The sequence below is a fragment of the Erinaceus europaeus genome, chromosome 17 (genome assembly GCF_950295315.1).
Source record: "Erinaceus europaeus chromosome 17, mEriEur2.1, whole genome shotgun sequence".
NCBI classification, from domain to species: domain Eukaryota; kingdom Metazoa; phylum Chordata; class Mammalia; order Eulipotyphla; family Erinaceidae; genus Erinaceus; species Erinaceus europaeus.
In genome coordinates this window covers 76,783,533-76,806,349 of record NC_080178.1, presented here as the reverse complement: position 1 = coordinate 76,806,349, position 22,817 = coordinate 76,783,533, and the positions used below count along the sequence as shown (strand labels likewise).

General features: G+C 43.9%; 1 protein-coding gene across 2 annotated transcripts in view; it reads left to right on the top strand.

Annotated features, from left to right (window-relative positions):
* The first annotated feature begins 657 nt into the window (after window positions 1-657).
* The window catches only part of PDE3B (phosphodiesterase 3B), a 128,186-nt gene continuing 106,026 nt past the window's right edge, over window positions 658-22,817 (top strand). For both annotated transcript variants that reach the window (XM_060177115.1, XM_060177114.1), the window contains exon 1: window positions 658-1,802. In XM_060177115.1, coding sequence (XP_060033098.1) covers window positions 864-1,802 — 939 coding nt within the window. In that variant the 5' untranslated portion in view covers window positions 658-863. The remainder of the gene's footprint in view (window positions 1,803-22,817) is intronic.

The following is a 22,817-nucleotide window of genomic DNA, read 5'->3' as shown; positions in this document are numbered from 1 at the left end:
CGGGGTGGGGGGTAGACCTCGTCATGGTTATGCAAAGAGATTCTCCTGCCTGAGGCTCCAAAGTTCCAGGTTCAGTCCCCGGCACCACCCTAAGCCAGAGAGCTGAGCAGGATCCACTCTGCTACAGAGGGCGGATCCAGGCACAGCAGCCTGGGGATGAGGCAGAAGCGGGATCTTCCCCACTCGGGGACCACAGGCTTCCTCTCTGTGTCCCCCCTCGGCGCCCTCCCCCCCGGATGGCAAAGTGAGCAGCCGGCTGCGTGTGTGCAATCTCCCCCCCGCCTCCCACCCGAAGGGAATCCGCCCCGCGCGTGTGTGCCAGGCAGGCAGCCGGGTCTCTGCACCGCGGCCGCCGCGCGCTGTCCCCGGGACCGGGACCGGGACCGGGACCGGGACGGGGACCGGGAATCTCAGCCCGCGCGCGGGGGCTCCGGCTGGCGCGCGCCACCCCGGGCAGCAGCAGCAGCGGGACCCGGGACCCGGGACCCGGGGGACGGGGCGGGGCGGGGCGGGGCGGGGCGGCCACGGGGGAGGAGCCCGCCCGCCGCTTGCGCGCCCAACGGACCGGGCTGCGGCCGGGTGGTGACTGTTGCAACCCGCGCGCGCCGGGAGGCGACAGCCAGCCGGACTCCTCCGGTCCCCTTCTCGAAGCGCCCCGAGCCGTGCGGACGCGCGGCCCCTCCCGGCCCCTCCCGGCCCCCGCCCCGCTCAGCATGTCTCGGACCCCGCCGCCCCTCCGCCCGCGCGGCGGGGACCCGGGGCCGCGGCGGCGGGCGCTGCCCTGACGCGCTGCGCACGGAGGGAGCGAGGGAGGCGGCGCGATCGCGGCCGGGCGCGGGGAGCCCGGGGGAGCCCGGCCGGCCATGCGGAGGGAGGAGCGAGACGCCAAAGCCGTGCGGCCGGCCGACGGGGCCGCCGCGCCCCCCGAGGGGCAGAGGAACGGCTACGTGAAGGGCTGCGTGAGCCCCCTGCGGCGGGACCCTCCGCGCGGCTTCCTCTTCCACCTCTGCCGCTTCTGCAACGTGGAGCTGCTGCTGCCGCCGCCCCCCGGCTCCCCGCGCCCGACCTGGAGGGCGCGCCTGGCGCCGGGCGCGCTGGCCGCCTTTGTCCTGGCGCTGCTGCTCGCGGGCTCGGACCCCGACGGCTGGGCGCCGCGGGGCCTGCGGGGCGTGTGCGGCGTGTGCGGCGGCGGCCTCGGCGCGCCCGTGGGCATCGCCGGCGCCTTCTTCTTCCTCACCTGCTTCCTGACGCGCGCGCAGCGCGGCGGCGGCGCCCCCGGGGGCTCGTGGCGGCTGCTGGCGCTGCCCGCCTGCTGCTCCCTGGCGGACGCGCTGCTGGGCCCCGGCCCCGGCCCCGGCCCCGGCCCCGGCCCCGGCCCCGGCCCCGCGGGCGCCCCGGGCGCGCACTCGCCCCCCGGCGTGGCGGCCAGGCTGCTCCTGGTGCTGAGCGGCGCGGGCTTGCTGGCGCTCGCGCGGCCGCTGCGGCCCCGGCACGGCGGCCTGGTGCTGCCCCTGGCGGGCGCGGTGGGCTGGGTGTCCCTCCCCGGGCCGCGCCCGCTGCTCGGCTGCCTGGCCGGGGGCGCCGGCTGCCTGCTCGCCCTGGGCTGGGAGCGCTTCTGCCGCGGCGGGGAGGCGGCCCCGCACCCCGCGCGCCCGGCCGGCGCCGCCGCGGACGACAAGGTGCCGGTGATCCGGCCGCGCCGCAGGTCCAGCTGCGTGTCGTTCGGGGAGAGTCCGGCCGCTCACTACGGCGGCTGCAAAGTGTCCAGGAGGCCCTCGCTGCCTTGCATCTCCAGGGAGCAGGTGGGTGCCCGGGGCGGGCGGGGCTGGCCGGCACTTCGCGTCCGGGAGGAAGCCGAAGTTTGCTTCTGGGAAGGAGGACTGAAGCGCACTCAGTGTTTCTCTCGCTTTTCTTTCTTTCTTTCTTTCTTTCTTTCTTTCTTTCTTTCTTTCTTTCTTTCTTTCTTTCTTTCCCTTCCTTCCTTCCTTCCTTCCTTCCTTCCTTTTCCTTCTTTCCTCCCTTCCTTCTTTCCTTCCATTCTCTCTCTCTCTCTGTCTCTCTGTCTCTCCCTTTTTCCGACGGAGAAGCACCTTCTGTCGTGACCCGCAGGTGAGATCGGCTCATCGCGTTGCACTTGATTTCAGGCAGTGGAGGGCATATCTTGGAAAAGCGAGGCTGGGTATTGCCGGTAGATTGACTACTCCCACTTGGACATCTTTTTAAAAAAATTTCTTTATTGGGGGATTAATGGTTTACAGTTGACAGTAAAACACAATAGTTGGTACATGCGTAACGTTTCCCAGTTTTCCACAGAAAAGTTCAACCCCCTCTAGGCCCTCCTCTGCCATCAGTTCCAGGATCTGAACCCTCCCTGCCACCCCCAGGACCTGAACCCTCCCCGCCACCACCACCCCCCCCCCACACACACACTTTGGTGCAGTGAACCAACTCCAGCCACTTAGGCATATTCTGTCGTGTGTTTTCGTAATGTCACTGTCTGTTGCTCTGATGTTTCTCCCAAGATATACAGCTACTAGAATATGAATACACACATACACACAACACACATCACTGCACTTTGATTAATCTTGATGGAGAGGACAGATTAGATCTTATAATGAAAAGAATACTCATCTGCTTTGGGGACTGAGACGTCTCAACTCAATGGTTTTGGGTGTTTTTTTTAACCATAGCACTATTCAGCTCTGGCTTATGGTGGTGCAGGGGATTGAACCTGGGACTTCAGAACCTCAGGCATGAGAGTCTCTGCACAACCTTTGTGCTATCTACACCCCCCAGATGGTCTTCATTTAGATTAAAAGCTGTTGTGAATATATATATTTTAAGGAGATGCCTCCCCGTCTGCTTCGATTTCACCAGTCTTACGGCCGAACTGATAGTCTTGTGTATTTGTTGCATAATTATGACAATGTTGTAACAGTTGAACCTTTAAATTTAGTAATAATCTGGAAAGATGTCAGAAGCATTTCCATCTTTTTTTCCTTCCCCTGTAGGCTTACAGGCTGTTTTGTTTTGTTTTGGTTTTTTTCCCCCAAAGGGCTTTCACTAGGGAGCAAGTCTGCGTAGCCAGGGGAGAATGCCACCTGTCATATGTGACCCAACAGGCAGAACTAGTATTCCCTGAGCATTTACTTAGTGCAGAATTGGTCAACTTATATTGTCGTACATTCTGACAAGAACTTTGTGTGGTAGGCGACAGTAACCTCAACTTAGAGGCCAGCAAACTGAGGCTTAACCAAATCTACACCTCTGCTAATTGGCAGTGTTGGGATTTGAACCTAGGCTTTTCAATTTTCGGTACTGGAAAGGTGCCTGTAGAGGTTTTGAGTGAGTAGTAATCTACACCATTGTCTTCCAGACTTCTTGGTTAGTGATGTTTTTACACTGCGGCTCATGTGTTAGAAACAAGTGTCTGTTTTTTTTTTTTCTTCTGCATTTGAGTGAGTAGTAATCTACACCATTGTCTTCCAGACTTCTTGGTTAGTGATGTTTTTACACTTCGGCTCATGTATTAGAAACAAGTGTCTGTTTTTTTTATTCTTCTGCACCTGGGACTCACTTTTCTCCAAAATAACTAGACAAGCTACTGCATTGGCTTCATGTCATTTAACTCTGGTGTGCGGTGTCTCAATGAGATTACACTTTGCTTTCTGCAGTGTTCTGAAGACGATTTTTGTGGTAGTTACTTGACCAGATGTTAAAAAAAAACCAAAAAAAACTTTTTAAAAATCTTGTTATTTGTTTAACTCAGTCAACTGCTAGTATTAACAGTGCTTAGGAAAGCATGTATGCATAGGGAGAAAAGTGGTCCTGACAGGATTCACAGTAGAGCACATTATCAGTGATTTCATATTATTGATTCATCATTTGATGCTTGACTCTGTGGACAGACAATGCTTCAACACTGGGAAGGTTGCAGACAGCTGTTCTGAATCTAACAGCACTGTAGATGAGCTGTCTTACTTGTGATCGTCGGTGTGTTGTTGTCTGTTATATGTTCCTTTGTAATTTGCTAATTCCTGTTCTTATTCTCATGTGGTACACTCTCCATTACAGCCATCTTTTCCTTCCTTTGACAAGGTACACTGTTGCTATGCCAGGTGGCTTTATTATCTGTATCAGGGGAAAAGAAAAGTGGTGCATTTCATCAGTAAAGAAAGCCTTTGAAATCCACCAGGAATGAGAGCGCTTCCGGGTCGTCTCAAATCTATGCTAATAGTTCAAGGGTCTGTAGTGGCTATAGAGTGTTCTGTATCAGAAAATTATGCTACTGTGGCATTCTTAAAAGGTAGCAATCGGAGACTTTCTAATTTTTTCAGAGTCACACTTTGTATATGGCAATTGTAAAAATCACTGTTTCAGAAAGTAAAGGAGAACCAAGATTTTGGAAAGAATCAAATGCATGAGAGAAATACTCTGGATTCATAGGTAACGGACCCTAGCTAAAGTCTGAGCTCTGCTGTGTAAGAGTGGAAGAGCCAGTGCACTTCAGAGTTCGAGTATTCTGCAAGTCAGAAGACTGCAGTGAGCTTCCAAATCGAAAATTAACTTATTGTAGCTTATGGTTTTTGGACTGCATAAATAAAATATTACACATCATTAGCTTTTGAAGTTTTAAATGTGAATGCTACAGTGATAATCTTTATTTCTCAAGATATAATAGTTGAGGCATGTGAACAAATATTTTGTATTTTTGAATAGGGAGGAAATTTCCTTTGAAATGTAGACATGGATTCATTTTTGTATTGAAACCAAATTATCCTTTCATTTCCAAAAGAATTTAAACATTACTGCTAATATCTGTGAAAAAAAATCAAAAGCTTGTATTAATGTAAAGGTTTTAAATAGACAAAGTGATTTTTCAAACTGTTGGGAGGTCAACAAGGTACCATGTGGGAAAAGAATGGATCTGCTTTTAACACACTGCATTTTCTTAATTAGATTTATAATGATACAATGCTATGTGTCTATATACACATATATGTGGATTCCTAAGTAAATAATTTAAAAAATTTGTAAGCAGAGGATATAAGAGATTTAAAGTTCAAGTCTTGATACTGCTGACTATGTTCAGCCTTAGTGGATGGAAAGAAGCAAATCACTGTAAGGAAATCACTGTAAGCAAATCACTGTAAATTAGTTGTAAGGAATCAGCTGAAGTTAATAGGAAGTTTAAAAAAAATCAATTGTGAACACTTTGACTGGAATTTAACAAACTACGTGTGTGTAGCATTGTAATTATATATGTTACAATGTAGTTTCTGGCCGTATCACTCATGTGATAGACTAGGTAAACGGTAGGTTTTGAAAGGTGTAAGTAAATTAGTGTGTCAGGTCTTTTTCTATACCTAAAATGCTAATTGCTTTCTAAATGGTTAGGCAAATATTTTAAAACTCTGTGGCCTTAGAGGCCATAAATATTATTTGAGCTGCTAGTTTTACTTGAAAAAGTATACAGATGTAATGGGAAAACTAGAAAGTAAGAGATTTTATAGTTTAAGTGATTATTTACTACCCCCCACCCACCCTGGGAATTTGCAAGATAGACCCTACTGTGAATTTCTTAAGTACTCTCGTACCCCTTACATTGACTTCACCGTATTAATGAGGGACTTACTGTGATTTCATGTTACTATTTTGCACAACATACCAACCTACATCAGAATCATATGCAAACTGTTTTGTAAACATTGTATGTAGTCTACCCCCAGAGTTAATCTTTCAGAAACACAAGTTTGATCAAAATACAGTGTGTTAGATTTTTCTTTTGTTCAGAACATAAAGATCATGCCCTTGCTCCTTGTCTCCAAAGTTCTTCGGAGCTTGCTCTTAGCTTTTTTGTTGTTTTGCTTTTCATGAAGGCCACCTAGGACTTAACGGCACTGCTGTACCAGCTTCCTTGGCTTTAGCTGCTTGTTATCGCCTTGTCAAAAAGTCTTTGCTCTGCTTTCCCCGTTTGTATTGGTTCATCTTATTTAAGAGACAATTAAGACTTTTGAGACTGCAATGATCAGTATAAGCTGAGAACAAAATCCTATTGTGGAGGAAGTGCTGTATTAAAAAACCAAAGTTGACACATTATATTATGAGGTATGGTAGAATATTCTCATTACTAGGGCCGGTAGGTAGCACAGTGGTAGAGCTTTGGACTTCCAGGCGTGGGGTCCATCTTTAAAAAAAATGTTTTCCTTATGTCCCACGAGATAGTAGTATTTTCATCGTTTGTATTTCCCCACACCAAGTAGAAGGTAAAGTGTCAATTATAATTAAACTTGTGAGTTTTTAAAACCCTCTAGGATGGCAGGCCATTCTGTTCCCTGCTTTTCCTTCATTGATCCAGTCAGCTTGTTTTCCTGACACATTCTCTCTTCCCTATATCTAAGCTAAGAAAAGAAAAATGCTGTATTTGCTGGAAAAGTTTGTTTCAATGATTTTTTTTTTTTTTTTTGGTCATGTCCACGGTTTCATTGCCTTGGGCCTGACTTTTTTGGAGAAAGAAGGAGAGAGGGAGGAAAGGAGAGAAGGGGAAAAAAGGAGGAAAGGGTGAGAGGGAGATCTCTTCCAGTGAGTTGGGGCTGGTCTCCCTCTTAGGCTAATAAGCACATGGCCAAGCAGTTGCTACTAGGCGTGAGCTATCTTGTTATTCCTGTAATCTCCTGTGTACAGAAGAGATTTAGTTTAATAGAGAAAAATACTCATTTTTTTTCTTCTCACCCCCCAACTTCATTAGCAATTTATTGAAGAAGTGTTGATTTATAGGATTGTTGTTGTTAGGATACATTTCTTTAAGGAAAAATGTTTATTTGAGAGGAAGGAATTCTACTCCAGAGAGAGAAACTCCGTCTCTAGGTTGTGCTTAGAGGTACTGGGAGATGGGACTCAGTCTGAGGTTTTGACTACCTAGACTACCTCTACTTATAGGGCTTATGTCCCTGCCATTGTAGTTTTCCACAGTGCTACTTGATTTTGTGACCTATTTCCAGTTTTGTGGTCAGTGATGTTAAAGGGCTTAGGGTTAATTGGCAGGAGGGGAGAAGTGACAGGAAGATAGGACTTTTAAAACCACTCCGTTGACAGGAAACTTGACACACCTGTGGTGGTGATTTCAGGCGACTTGTCAGGAGGCGGGGGCAAGAATGGAAGTTTATTCACTGTCGCTGGCTTTTGGCGTTCACTACAGGCATTCAACATAAAACTAGGGGGGCTGGTTCTGTCTGTGAGGAATTGATAAATGGCGTTGCTGTGACCATCTTTTAAGAGCTGATTCATGTGCAGCGTGCATCTTAGTCATTGTCAGAAGCCTGTTCTTAGAACTTGGGGCTGGCCAAACTGGCTTACTGGTTTTCCTTTTAGCTAGTGGACTGAGGGGAGATTAATATACTTTTTTTTTTTGCATTTTATTTATGTGTATATTTGACTTGTTTTTCCTTATTTAGTTTCATGAGAGAGATGGAGAGACAGAGACCAGAGCACTGCTCAGCTCTGGTTTATGGCACTGCCAGGGATTGTACCTGGGACCTCAGAGCCTTGGGCATGAAAGTTTTTTTGCAGAACCATTGTGCTGTCTCCCCAGCCTGCCATTACCCCCCACCGCTGCTTCTTTTAGAACTAGAACTTAAGTTTTGCATTATCTTTAAGGACTTTCCCTTCCTTCATCTAGAGTATGTTGTCTGGCCAATTTCTCAAGTTTTTTTTTTTTTTTTTTCCTCCTGGGTTATCGCTGGGGCTCGGTGCCTGTACCAAGAATCCATTGCTCCTGGAGGCCTTTCCCCCCCCCCCCCATTTTTGTTGCCCTGGTTATTATTGTTGCTGTTGCTATCGTTTTTGTTGGATAGGACAGAGAGAAATGGAGAGAGGAGGGGAAGACGGAGAGGGGGAGAGAAAGACAGACACCTGCAGACCTGCTTCACCGCTTGTGAAGTGACTCCCCTGCGGGTGTGGAGCCGGGGGCTCGAACCGGGATCCTTATGCGGTCCTTGCGCTTTGCATCAAGTGCGCTTAATCCTCTGTATTACTGCCCGACTCCCAATTTCTCAAGTTTTATACAACTTGCCATCAGCCTATTTTAAGTTTATTTTGCATTTGAAATTCTTCGTGAGAAATGTCTTATATAACAGACTGCACAAGTACAATTTTATTTGTCTATTTTTGCCAGTGGTACTTAAACATTCTTGCCACTGCAAACATGCAAGGCCTGTTCATCCTACAGAAAATCGAATTTCCGCAGTCGGGCGGTAGCGCAGCGGGTAAAGTGCATGTGGCGCAAAGCTTAAGGACCAGCATGAGGATCCTGGTTCAAGCCCCCAGCTCCCTACCTCCCCACCAGTGAAGCAGGTCTGCAGGTGTCTTTCTTTCTCTCCCCCTCTCTGTCTTCCCCTCCTCTCTCCATTTCTCTCTGTCCTATCTAACAACGATGACATCAATAACAATAACTACAACAATAGTGAAAAACAACAATGGCAACAAAAGGAAAAATAAATATAAAAAAAGAAAGTTGAATTCCTTTTCAAAATGGTTGTATCATTTAAACATCTACTGACAGTGAATAAGAGAGATGCAGAATTAATGATACCTACTCACTGATTTAATTTTTGTTGATTTAGTGGGTATTAGGTGTTTCTGTCTCTCTGTGTCTCTGACTCTCTGTCTCTCTTCCCCCATCAGTTACTGCTTAGATTCAGTATTTTATGTGTCTATTAACTACATTTCGTATCAGTGCCTTACCTATGTGTCTTTTGCATTAAAAAAAAAAAACCAACTGGGCAGTTTGTTTGTTTTTTACATTTTCTAGATATTAACCCTTTATTGATTATTTTGGTTGCAGTTATCTTAGCACTTTTGTACTTTGTTATTTATTAGAGGTGGAGAAATTGACAAGGATGGAGAAGCAGAGAGAGAAAGAAGGCGCCTGCAGCTCTGCTTCACCACTCGTGGAGCTTTCCCCCTGTAGGTGGGGACCAGGGGCTTGAACCCAGGCCTTGAGCTTCGTAATGTATGCTCAACTAGGTGCATTACCACCTGGCCCCTATCTTAAAAATTTTAGGACATCTTTGGATAACTGGGGTTCTTAATTTAATGTCAAATTTAGCAATCTTTTACTTTAATAATTACTAGACTTACTGTGTCTAAGCCCCATTAGACTTCATAAAATAGACGTTTATTGTCTTTATAAAAGTTTTGTATTTCAAATGTTTATTATTCACCTGGCATTGATATATAGGTGTGACGTGAAGTACCTTATCTTGCTACTCATTTAAAGGGAAGTATTAGTTATTTTTGGATCCCTTTTTTTCCCCATAGTACCAGATTTCAGGTTCTCTAAAAATTCCTGTTGGGAGTTTTGATTGAAAAATTCAATTTGTATTTTTCTAGGAACTTGTATCTTTTTTTCTTTTTTGTATCTTTTTTTTTTTGTTGTTGTTATCAGAGTTATTGTTGGGGATTGGTGTCTGCATAATAGTTTCACAAATTTCCATAAGAAATTTTGCTTTCATGAAACCAAGTCTCATTTTTTTCTCCTTGTTGTTTATCGTTGTTGTTGTTGTTGTTATTGCTGTCGTTGTTGTTGGGTAGGACAGAGAGAAATCAAGAGAGATGGGGAAGAAGGAGAGGGGGAGAGAAAGTTAGACATCTGCAGACCTGCTTCATTTCCTGTGAAGCGACTCCCCTGCAGGTGGGGAGCCGGGGGCTCGAACTAGGATCCTTCCTCAGGGGCTTGCACTTCACGCCGTGTGCCTTAACCCGCTGCGCCACCGCCTGCACCCCCCCCAATATTACTTTTTTATAAATTTATTTTGGATAGAGACAGAAAGAAATTGAGAAGGAAAGGGACGGAGAGGGTGGGAGAGGGAGAGCTAGAGAGCTAGAGACACCATTCATGAAGCCTCCCTGCAGATGTGGACGGGGTGGGGGGTTTGAACCTGGCTCTTGTAATGTGCTCACTCCACCAGGCATACCACCACCCAGCCCCCGAGAGATTTTCTTTCATAGACACCATATTACAGAGGAAAAGCCATTGTCTTTACACAGGAATATAGAAGAAAAAAACTATTTGAAATTCCAGCCTCTTTCACTCAGTGTAGAACTTGTGTTGCAAGTCTCATTCTACTGTTGAAAATAACTCCAGTAATAAGGAGTAAGTTCCTCAACTCATAGAAGCAGCCATAGTCTCGGGGGGAGATATACTTGAGGTGAATGACTGGATTTATTTCTATTTTGTATTTTTTGCTACCAAGGTTATTGCTGGAGCTTAGTGCCTATTTGACAAATCCACCTCTCCCTGTGGCCATTTGTTTTTTCTTTTTTGATAGAGAAATGGGGTGGGGTGGGAGGGGGTATCTGCCGCAGGGTTCCACTGCTCCTGAGGGTGGGGCTTGAACCTGCGTCCTTGCGCAGGGTAACACATTCACTCTGCTGAGTTTGCCCCTGCCTCAATGTATAGGTGAGTTTTGAAGCTAAGTTGGGAGTTGTGAAAGGGGAGAATATAGGACATTGTTGGCAAGAGTTGTTTCTTTACAAAGTGGTGGCTTAGAGTAATGGTTTGAGGTGACACTGTAGTAATGCAATAATGTTAAAAGCAACAATGTGGGGAGTCGGGCGGTAGCGCAGCTGGTTGAGCGCAGCTGGTTGAGTGCACGTGGCACAAAGCGCAAGGACCGGCAGCGTAAGGATCCCGGTTCAAGCCCCCGGCTCCCCACCTGCAGTGGAGTCGCTTCACAGGTGGTGAAGTAGGTCTGCAGGTGTCTGCCTTTCTCTCCCCCTCTCTGTCTTCCCCTCCTCTCTCCATTTCTTGCTGTCCTATCCAACAATAATAATTACAACAATAAAACAACAAGGGCAATAAAAGGGAATAAATAAATATTAGAAATAAATAGATAAACATTTTAAAAAAATAATAGTACACTTCCAGCAAATGTTAATAGAAGACTTCCAATGCTTGGACTTTTTTGTTTGTTTGTTTTTAACTTAAGGAGAGCTTTACATTCGTAAAACAAACCTGCTAATTTTTATAGTTCTTCAAGGAGGGAGATGGTAGGAAATTACTAGTCAGAGCTACTCTGTTATGCAAAAGGACTTTCATGCCTGTGGCATCCAAGGCCCCAGGTTTAATCCCCAGCACCACCTAAGCCAGAGCTGAGCATTAGAGTCAAAAAAAAAAAAAAAATCAAACCTGTAGAAATGTGACTATTTCAAATTACATGAAGTTTGGCCTGGTAATTAAGATTTAGCAATAATTCTTTTTTTAAGTACACTTGTTTTTTTTTTTTTTTTTGCTATCAGTGTTTCTTCTATGCTTATCTCTGTTTCTGCCTACTGAATAGACAGTAAAAAAAAAAAAATAATAATAATAAGTCACTATTGGGACCCAGGAGATAGCTCACTTAGGAGAGTACACATTTTACCATGCCTAAAGACCCGGGTTCAGGCATTCAGGCACCATATGAAGAAAGGAGAAGCTTGAGACCCGACTGGTGGCACACCCAGTTAAGCACACATATTATACCAAGTCAAGGTTCCGGGTTCAAGCCCCGGCTCCCCACCTGCTGGGGGTCTGCTTCATGAGCGGTGAAGCAGGTCACAGGTGTCTGTCTCTCTCCCTCGCTATCTCCCTTTTCCTCTCAATTTCTCTCTGTCCTGTGTAACATATATATCACACACACACACACACACACACACACACACACACACACACACACACACACACACACACACACACATCCAGGAAGGAAATACGACGAAACTTTATGAGAGTAAGATAGTGCTGTGGTATTCTCTCCTCCTTGTCCTCTTTCTCTCTCCCTCTGTTAAAGATACCTGCTCAGATTAGTGGAATTGTGCAGGTACAAACTCCCAGCAAAAAGCCTGATAGAGAACAGAGAACAGTCATTATTTTCCCGATAGTAAAGGAAAGGTTGTTTATTGCATGGCTTGTCTTACTGTGCCATGATGCGGTGATGCTCGAATACTAAGTGATCTCAGACCTCTGTGTGTCTTGAACATTTACCTGCTCTCAGATAATGATTTGCTTTCTCCTTGCTGCTAGCTGTTATTTCTCACTGCTACCAATCTCTAACAGACTCCCCCTGTTTCCGTCTGTTACCGATTATCAGTCAGGAAACTGGTTTGTGAAACTCATTGAAATTGGTCATAAAGATAAAAAGGTGTGAAAGTATATGGAATTTTAAAGGTTTGTTTTGATTATGAGGACACACTTTTTGCTGGTCAAGATCAAGAAACTTAAATAACTTTTCATCATTTTCTTGTGTAACAAAATGTTATTGTTTTTGTTATCTGCCCCATTTGTTCTTGGAATATTTATTTAGTGCCTTTTGTAGGCAGTAAAATTAAGGTATCGAGAGATTCAAAGATGAATTGAATATATCTTGCCATCACTCAACCTGAGTCTAGGCCAGAAAGGTGTCTTCACAGATGTGCAGACGCTTTGCATATGTGAGTCTCTGTGTTGGAGCCCTGTGTTGAAAACAAAGAAACTTAGGGTGTAGTACACGAAGAAAACAGTTTCATGAAGAGGCATAAACAAAATACAAAGAAGACTTTGGGCCAGAGTGATACTGTGTCAGTGAGGACCCTGAGCGGAAGTAGATGGTACATGTGACCGGGAGCCTATACTTCAGAGAGCTTGATGGAGGGTGATTTATGGACCTGGGGAAGGACTAAGGGAGACCAAGAGAGGTTGATGAAGCCTCGAGTGAGAAATAATTAGCTTATCAACTCTAAGGCGTATATGAGCAGAGTTAGGTGGGGAGGTGCCGTCAACACCCAGAAGCTTTGGTCTCTGGTAGGACGGCATCGCTAGCTAGCCAGAGGTAACGGTATATGACAACCAGGGGAGGTAGTACCCTGGATTTGCTCTTTCTTTTAGTCTCCTGCCTGTGTCTTCCATTGACAGGGCAAAACAGACTGTTCAGAGAGTCTGTTGAGGCAGCCTCCTGGGGGCACAGAACTGAGAGGAGAGTCAGGACAAGTCTGGAGGGCCAAGCAAAATGTACCCAGTGGTGTTTCAGAGACACAGGAGATACTGGTCTGTGCGGAAGTGGAGGAATGGCCACTTTGGAAGAGAGACTTGTAGAAAGAGAAGTAGAGGCAATTGAGATAAAGGGGAACGTTCAAGAGAGGGGAAGAATTCTAGGTAGTTTGGAGCCCAGGTAGAACAAACAGGAATAATAGGCCATGAAAACTAAAAGGAAGGCAGATATCTGAGGAGAAATGCTAGCCTGCATTGCTTGCCTCAGATCGTGATAAGACATATCTTAGGCCATATATACGTCACACACACACATATGTCATATACACATATATCTTAAGCCATATATACATCATATACACACATATCTTAGGCCATATATACACCACATACACATATATCTTAGGCCAGATACACATCATATACACATATATCTTAAGCCATATATACATCATATACACATATCTTAGGCCATATATACACCACATACTCATATATCTTAGGCCAGATACACATCATATACACATATATCTTAAGCCATGTATACATCATATACACATATCTTAGGCCATATATACACCACATACACATATATCTTAGCCCATATACACATCATATACACACATAGCTTAGGCCATATACACATCATATACACACATAGCTTAGGCCATGTACACTTCATATACACATATATCTTAGCCCATATACATATCATATACACACATAGCTTAGGCCATATACACATCATATACACACATATCTTAAGCCATATATACATCACATATACATATATCTTAGGCCATATAAACATCATCATCCTTTAGTGGCTGGGGCTCGGTGCCAACACTAAATCCACCGCTCCTGGCTGCCATTCCCCCCCATCATTTTACTCAGTAGGACAGAGAGAAATTGAGAGGAGGGGGGAAATACAGAGGAGAGAGAGAGACACCTGCTTCACTGCTTGTGACGTGTTCCAGTGGGGGCTCGAACCCGGGCCCTTGCGCTGCTCCTTCCACTTAGTACTATGTGCACTTAACTGGCTGTGCCACTGCCTGACCCCCTAAATTATTATTATTTTTTTCTTTTCCTCTTTTTTTATTGTTGTAGTTATTGTTGTTGTTGATGATGTCATCATTCAAGTTGGATAGGACAGAGAGAAATGGAGAGAGGAGGGGAAGGCAGAGAGGGGGAGAGAAAGACAGACACCTGCAGACCTGCTTCACCACTTGTGAAGCGACTCCCCCGCAGGTGGGGAGCCGGGGCCTCGAACCGGGATCCTTATGCTGGTCCTTGTGCTTGGCGCCACGTGTGCTTAACCCGCTGCACTACTGCCTCGATTCCCCTAAATTATTTTCTTTAATGCATGAGAATCTTACCTTCATAGCTAGACAGAACAGGTTAAGTTCTCTGCACTGACGCCATGATCCGGGAGTTGCACATACTGACAGAGCACAGATAGCAGAAAGAGCAGGAGTCATTCATAGAGTGAAGCTTGCAGAGGAGAATGTAGATTTGGGTGGTTTCTGAATTCTGTTCCTGCCACTTTCCAGCACAGGTATGTTATCTGATTCAGGTCTCTTTCCTTATTTGTAATTTAGACACAGTCACAATAAGTTTACTGTGGAGTAAAGGTGAAATGATTGATTTATATAAAATAAGTAGCCCAGAGTTCAGCAGATGCTCTCAGTACATGTTACCTACTTTAAAAAATTACATTAGGGAAATGTCATGTCTTCAAATATTTGAAAGCCTGCCACATTAAAATGGGAATTAAACTATTGCATTTTCATAGGCTCCTCTGGTATGAGGACTAAGACTGATGTATAGAACAGGCAGGTTTAAGGTTGACATGAGAAAACCTTTTGACTATTTAAAGTTGCATGCATCATACATAATAGGTTTATGAAGTACCTATTTGCATGGCAGTGGAAGTGTCCTCTCAATTTCTAGCTCTATGTAAGAACAAATAAATAAATAGATAAAAAAATATTAAAAAAAGAAATCCCCCACACCTATGGACATCTAATCTTTGACAAAGGGGCCCACACTATTAAATGGGGAAAGCAGAGTCTCTTCAACAAGTGGTGTTGGAAAAAATGGGTTGAAACATGCAGAAGAATGAAACTGAACCACTGTATTTCACCAAATACAAAAATAAATTACAAGTGGATCAAGGACTTGGATGTTAGACCACAAACTGTCAGATACTTAGAGGAAAATATTGGCAGAACTCTTTTCCGCATAAATTTTAAAGACATCTTCAATGAAATGAATCCAATTACAAAGAAGACTAAGGCAGGTATAAACCTATGGGACTACAGCAAATTAAAAAGCTTCTTCACAGCAAAAGAAACCACTACCCAAACCAAGAGACCCCTCACAGAATGGGAGAAGAGATCTTTACATGCCATGCATCAGAAAAGAGTTTAATAACCAACATATATAAAGAGCTTGCTAAACTCAACAACAAGACAACAAATAACCCCATCCAAAAATGGGGGGAAAACATGGGCAGAATATTCACCACAGAAGGGATCCAAAAGGCCGAGAAACACATGAAAAAATGCTCCAAGTCTCTGATTGTCAGAGAAATGCAAATAAAGACAATAATGAGATATCACTTCACTCCTGTGAGAATGTCATACATCAGAAAAGGTAACAGCAGCAAATGCTGGAGAGGGTGTGGGGTCAAAGGAACCCTCCTGCACTGCTGGTGGGAATGTCAATTGGTCCAACATCTATGGAGAGCAGTCTGGAGAACTCTCAGAAGGTTAGAAATGGACCTACCCTATGACCCTGCAATTCCTCTCCTGGGGATATATCCTAAGGAACCCAACACACCCATCCAAAATGATATGTGTACACATAGGTTCTTAGCAGCACAATTTGTAATAGCCAAAACCTGGAAGCAACCCAGGTGTCCAACAACAGATGAGTGGCTGAGCAAGTTGTGGTATAGATACACAATGGAATACTACTCAGCTATTAAAAATGGTGACTTCACCATTTTTCAGCCGATCTTGGATGGACCTTGAAAAATTCATGTTGAGTGAAATAAGTGAGAAACGGAAGGATGAATATGGGATGATCTCACTCTCAGGCAGAAGTTGAAAAACAAGATCAGAAAAGAAAACACAAGTAGAACCTGAACTGGAATTGGCGTATTGCACCAAAGTAAAAGATTCTGGGGTGGGTGGGTGGGTGGGGAGAATACAGGTCCAAGAAGGATGACAGAGGACCTTGTGGGGGTTGTATTGTTATATGGGAAACGGGGGAATGTTATGCATGTACAAACTATTGTATTTACTGTTGAATGTAAAGCATTAATTCTCCAATAAAGAAATTTAGAAAAAAAGCAAAAAAAAAAAATCAAAGGGGAAGGAGGAGATAGAGAGGAAGAGAGACAGAGAGACACCTACAGCACTGCTTTACCACTTGCAAAGCTTTCTCCTTGCAGGTGGGTACTGGGGACTCGAACCTGTGTCTTTGTGCATGGTAGCAAGTGCACTCAACCAGGTGCACCACCACCAGCCCTGCCATGTAGATCTCTTTAGCAAACTGTTTAGTTCTTTGGCCCTGAAGTATCAGAAATTAAAAGATTCATTTTCTTACAAGAAATGGTTAACAACTTTTAGCTATATACTTAATTTTTTTCCTTTTTTTTTTTTAAGTTAATGAAAGAGACAGAAAATTCATGAGAGACCCAGAGCATCAGAACTCAGGGCCTCACTCTTACAAATCTTGTATTCTGCTATTTAGCAATCTCCCTGGCCACTTAACTATGTAATTTCAAGTCTCTTGTTTTTCTAAATTATTCCTTTAGGCTGAGAATTCTCTTCAATATACTGAAGTTTTTTTTTTTTTTTAATTGCTGCCAGAGTTACTGCTGGTGCTTCTCAGTGTACACAATGAATCCACTGCTCCTGGTAGCTTTTTCTTTTTTGATAGATTGAGACGGAAGTTTAAAGGGAAGGGAGACAGAAAGAGAAGCACTTATAGGACTGCTTTACCTTTTGTGAAACTTCCCTCCTGCAGGTGGGGCCTGGGGACTTGAACCTGGGTTCTTGGACATGGTAATGTCTGCTCTCCTCTGGCTGCACTGATCCTGACCCCTCCCACTCAAGTTCATCCAGACTTTAACACTTAGGTCAAATGCCACTTGCTTCCCAAGCTGCAACCTTACCCCCATGCTGTAGTTGGAACTGGTTTTTTTCTCCTTTTTATGCTTCTTAACTACCGTAGGAAAAGCAATTGTACTTCTGTTTTAGCACTTGTAGTTAGCGAAGAAGCGTCTTAATCCTGATTTGAACTGAAGAACAATTTAACATTCTAAATTTTTTTTTCTTCAAGTCTAATGCATTAGTAATTTAACATTAAGTCACTCTAACATTAAGTGCTTTTTATATACTACAGAATCTTTTTCTATTTAAGAGAACCCTCAAGATATTCACCCTTGTTTTCTTGGTCTGTGTTCTAATTTAAATTCTGTGTTTATGTGTGAAGTGAGAGAGAAGGTCAAGGCTTGCTTTTTCCCTGTAGATAGCTAGTCATTCAGTGCTGCATGTTACAAAGATTTTTCTCTCCTTATTGAATTAATTTGACATCTTTGTTGAGAGTATTGATTCACATGGAGGATTTGGTGGGTTTTTTTTCTTTTCTTTTCATTTTTTTTAATCTCCTGATTTTTAATAAGGAAAAAAATGGCAGAATGAAGGATGAAAAAGGTGCTTTCTTAACTTTGATTGTATTTAATGTTTTTTTTCCCCCTTTGGTTTTGTCATTTCAGAATATATTCTGAGTTCATCAGAATAAAGGAAGAAGCTTATGACTTAAACAAACCAATCTCTGGGGTAGGGAATGTAATCCCGACTTTGGTATGAGGTCCACTGCATGGTGTGAGCCAGCACACAATCTTTAACATTTAATTTAATTATCGTTGGGGCTCAGGCGGTAGTGCACCTGGTTAAGCACAATAGCACCGTGCTCAAGGGCTCTGCAAGGACCTGGGTTCAAGCACCTGGTGCCTACCTGCAGCAGGGCCACTTCATAAGCAGTGAAGCAGGTCTGCCGGAGGTTGTCTTTATCTCTCCCTCTCTATCTCCCCTCCCCTCTCAATTTCTCTGTCCTAATTAGGGGGGAAAAAATGAAAGAAAGAAAGAAAAGAAGAGAGAGAAGTAATGGTTGCCAGATACAGAGTGCTGGCATCAAGCCCCAGTGATAACCCTGGAGGCAAAATAAACCCCTAATTGGGAGTCCGGCTGTAGTGCAGCGTGTTAAGCGCAGGTGGCGCAAAGCACAAGGACCGGTCTAAGGATCCCGGTTCGAACCCTGGCTCCCCACCTGCAGGGGAGTCGCTTCACAGGCGGTGAAGCAGGTCTGCAGGTGTCTGTCTTTCTCTCCTCCTCTCTGTCTTCCCCTCCTCTCTCCATTTCTCTCTGTCCTATCCAACAACGACAACAACAATAATAACTACAACAATAAAACAACAAGGGCAACAAAAAGGAATAAATAAATTAAATAAATAATAAAAAAATAAACCCCTAATTTGCTCATTTTTATGTTTTGTTTTGTGTTTTACTTTATTCTATTTCTCAATGAATCATTCTTTCTCTTTGCTGATACCACACTGCCTTGATTACTTTAAAGTCGTATGGTATATCTCTTCCAAATGTGTTCAAAATTATGGCATTCTTTTGCTTTGCCATAATTTTGTTGTTGTTGTTGTTGTGTGTGGCTCTAGGGTTTTGCACATGTGCGATCCACTGCTTCTGGAGCTTTTTTTTTTTTTTTAATTATTTATAAATAATTTTCAGAGGAAGACATGTGGAAGGGGGAAGGAGAGACAGCCAGGGAAAGATATCACCACACTGCTGCATTCTATGTACAGCTTCTCCGATGCCATGGTTTTGCTTGGAGGTGCTGGGGCTTGAACTCAAGGCTCAAGGCTTAGCATATGTTAAAGCAGGTGTCCTGTCTCCTGGATGAACTGCCTCCTGATAGTTCCTTAGAAACTTTGTAAGTAGTTTGTTTTTTTCTATACAGTTCTGCCCGTATGTTGTTTCTACTCGCACTGATTTTATAGAATCGTTTTGTTAATTTGACTTAAAAGATTTCTTGTCACCTCTTATATCACATGTTTGACATACATGCTGCATAATAAATTACACACAGACTTGTGGTTGTGATTTTAAAGGTGATGTGAATGCTGGTTGGAGTGACTGTTTATTTCCTTTTTCTTGAACAAGGCAAAGGATGGACATTACACACATTTTAAAAAGTTTTGAGTTGATTAGAGATTTTTTATTTTTTAACACTGCACTTAGAATTTTATTTCTGTGACTGTCTTGGAAGTAGGCAGTATTTCTTTTTTGTATTATTGAAATTGAAGGTCGTCCTCTTTTGGGGGGAGGGGTAAAGAGAGGAAAATCTTGTCTTTACATATTTTTTTAACTACAGGGAAAATATGTTTTCAAGAAATTAGCAGTTCGAATTTTTGAATATTTTACATACTGTACATACAGAGTAGCCCATCTTTTATCATTTGCTTAGCTATAGAAACTTTATTATACCTGAGAGCTGTGTGTTTTAAAGCCTAGAGAAAAATGGACACACTGAATCCTAGCAACTGAAGGCAAATAGATACGTCAGTGCCACTTGGGTCAGCAGTTTGTACTGTTTACTTGGGAACTCTTTGTTTTATTAGTGTGTTTACAATACGGTCCTCAGTGGAGCAGAGATACATGATGGAATACACATGCTGTATTGTCTGAGTGTCTTCTGTCTACAAAAATATTTAAGGCATATGTCTACAGGCATATTTATTATGCGGGAATTTGTTACTGATACTTAGTCTTCTAGCTTATCTCTTAGAGGCATTCTGTTTGTTCATACATTGTAACTGGTAGTAGACTTTGCATCAGGTCCATATGGTAATGAGCCATATGCTTTGTTGTTTTTTTTTCCTTTAAGGGGAAAATAAGGAATCATTTGAATTCCTTTTTATTAAGGTCTTCTATAATTTCACTGAGCCTTAGTTTTTTTTTTTTTTTCATAAGATAAAAAGCAAAGATAAATTTGTTAATAGTTTGTATACCTCTTGAATGCATGAGAGGCTTATATTCTGGGTAATGATATTCAAATACAGCTTAAAATGTCTTAATCAAAAATTGTAGGAGGGTGGGGGAGGGCTAGTTGGGTCTGTTACTTTACCAAGGAAAGCACTTAATTTTCTTAAAGGCCACTATGAAAATGATTTACTGAGTGTTAAAAATACATGGTTGAGTGTTAAAATGAAGTTTAGAGTCCTCAATTGTTCTGAGATTTTTTGTGTCTTTTCTGGGTGGAAAAGGTCACTAGGCTGTTGGAGATTGTATGTTTAGGCCTTGGGAAGAAAGAATGAGACCAGAAATAGATAATAGCAATGATAACTTTGACCAAGGTCTACAGTATACTCCTGGGAATTGGGTTCTAGAATTCGTGCAGAGTAAAATGATGTAATCTCCTTTGCATATGTAACTGATTTTCTAGTCTTTAGATAATGGAGGAAGCATTATTTGCAGAGAAGACCATATTTAAAATTTAGAAATGAATGAATTTTTTTAAAAAGGAGTAGAAATAGAATTTTTACGAAGGACAAAGCGACTATGGGAAGGACAAATACTGTACATGCTTTTAAGGAGAAAGACAAGAATTTGGAAGACCTACATTTAGTAGTTGGCACAATAATTAGTGAAGAAAACACAGTAGTGGATGTAGGGAATTACAGTGAGAGGAACTGTAATTATTTCACTTGTGCAGATATTTTTAAATTTATTTATTCCCTTTTGTTGCCCTTGCTGTATCGTTGTAGTTGTTATTGTTGTTGTTGTTGTCATTGTTGGGTAGGACAAAGAGAAATGGAGAGAGGAGGGGAAGACAGGGGGAGAGCAAGACAGACACCTGCAGACCTGCTTCACCACCTGTGAAGCGACTCCCCTGCAGGTGGGGAGCCGGGGGCTCGAACCGGGATCCTTACGCCTGTCCTTGTCCTCTGTGCCACCTGTACTTAATCCGCTGCACAGCCGCCTGACTCCCGTGCAGATATTTTGGAAGGAAAGTGTTCATATGGCCATATGTGTCTGTAGGGTTTTCTGAAATTACTTTTGTTGGATAGGACAGAGAGAAATGGAGAGAGGAGGGGAAGACAGAGAGAGAGAGGGGGAGAGAAAGACAGACACCTGCAGACCTGCTTCACCGCTCGTGAAGCGACTCCCCTGCAGGTGGGGAGCCGGGGGCTTGAACCGGGATCCTTACGCCGGTCCCTGCGCTTTGCGCCACGTGCGCTTAACCCGCTGCGCTACCTCCCGACCCCTGAAATTATTTTATTAAGTTCACACTGTTCCTCATTTTCCTTCTCGACTTACCCGTGTGTCCTGTAGTATTGTAATGACTACACACATTTTGAGGATTCAGCTAAGGAAAACTTGTATTGGGTTTAGACGTAGTTTGCGTGTCTTGTACTTATGTAGTTTATTGGCATTTAGAAGGATAGATAAGTTCGTATTAGCTGTTCAGGTAACAGAATGATTTTGGTGCCTGCTATCCATTGTGTTGGTTCAAGATTCAAGGCCAGAGACCTTGGGTGATAGGAACATGTCCTGGAGTGCCTGGTACTAGAACTGTACGGGGGACAGGAGAGACACAGTTTGAAACACACAGAGCGGAACCTGCAAATGAAATGAATATTTTTCTCTCTAGTTGATGGACATTGGGGTTATTTGTAATTTTCGGAGGCAATTGTGAACATTCTTTTTAAAAATTAATTAATTAATTAATTAATGTATTTTTCCCTTTTGTTGCCCTTGTTGTTTTATTGTTGTAGTTATTGTTGTTATTGATGTCATCGTTGGATAAGACAGAGAGAAATGGAGAAAGGAGGAGAAGGCAGAGGGGGAGAGAAAGAGAGATACTTACAGACTTGCTTTATAGCTTGTGAAGCGACTCCCCTGCAGGTGGGGAGCGGGGGCTCAAACCGGGATCCTTAGGCCGGTTCTTGCACTTGGCGCCACGTGTGCTTAACGTGCTGAGCTACCGCCCGACTCCCAGTTGTGAACATTCTTACACATCTTTTTTTTTTTTTTTATTTAAGAAAGGATTAATTAACAAAGCCATAAGGTAGGAGGGGTACAACTCCACACAATTCTCACCACCCAATCTCCATTTCCCACGCCCTCCCCTGATAGCTTTCCCATTCTCTATCCCTCTGGGAGCATGGACCCAGGGTCATTAAGGGTTGCAGAAGGTAGAAGGTCTGGCTTCTGTCATTGCTTCCCCGCTGAACATGGGCGTTGACTGGTCGGTCCATACTCCCAGCCTGCCTCTCTCTTTCCCTAGTAGGGTGGGTCTCTGGGGAAGCTGAGCTCCAGGACACATTGGTGGGGTCTTCAGTCCAGGGAAGCCTGGCCAGCATCCTGGTGGCATCTGGAACCTGGTGATTGAAAAGAGAGTTAACATACGAGGCCAAACAATTTGTTGAGCTCTTACACATCTTTTGGTAGACACACATGCTACTGTTACGTTGATTGCTCCTGGTGGCCATTTTCTCCCATTTAATTGGATAGGACAGAGAGAAATTGGCCGGGGGGGGGGGGGGGGCGGGCGAGAGGGGGGAAGATAGACACCTGCAGACCTGCTTCACTGCTTGCAGAGCTTGTCCCCTGCAGGTGGGGAAGCCAGGGCGGGCATCCTTGCTCAGGTCCTTGTGCTTAACTGGTTCTACCCCCTTTCAATTTCTCTGTTTCTGTCCTAAATAGGCAGATAAATTATTTATATA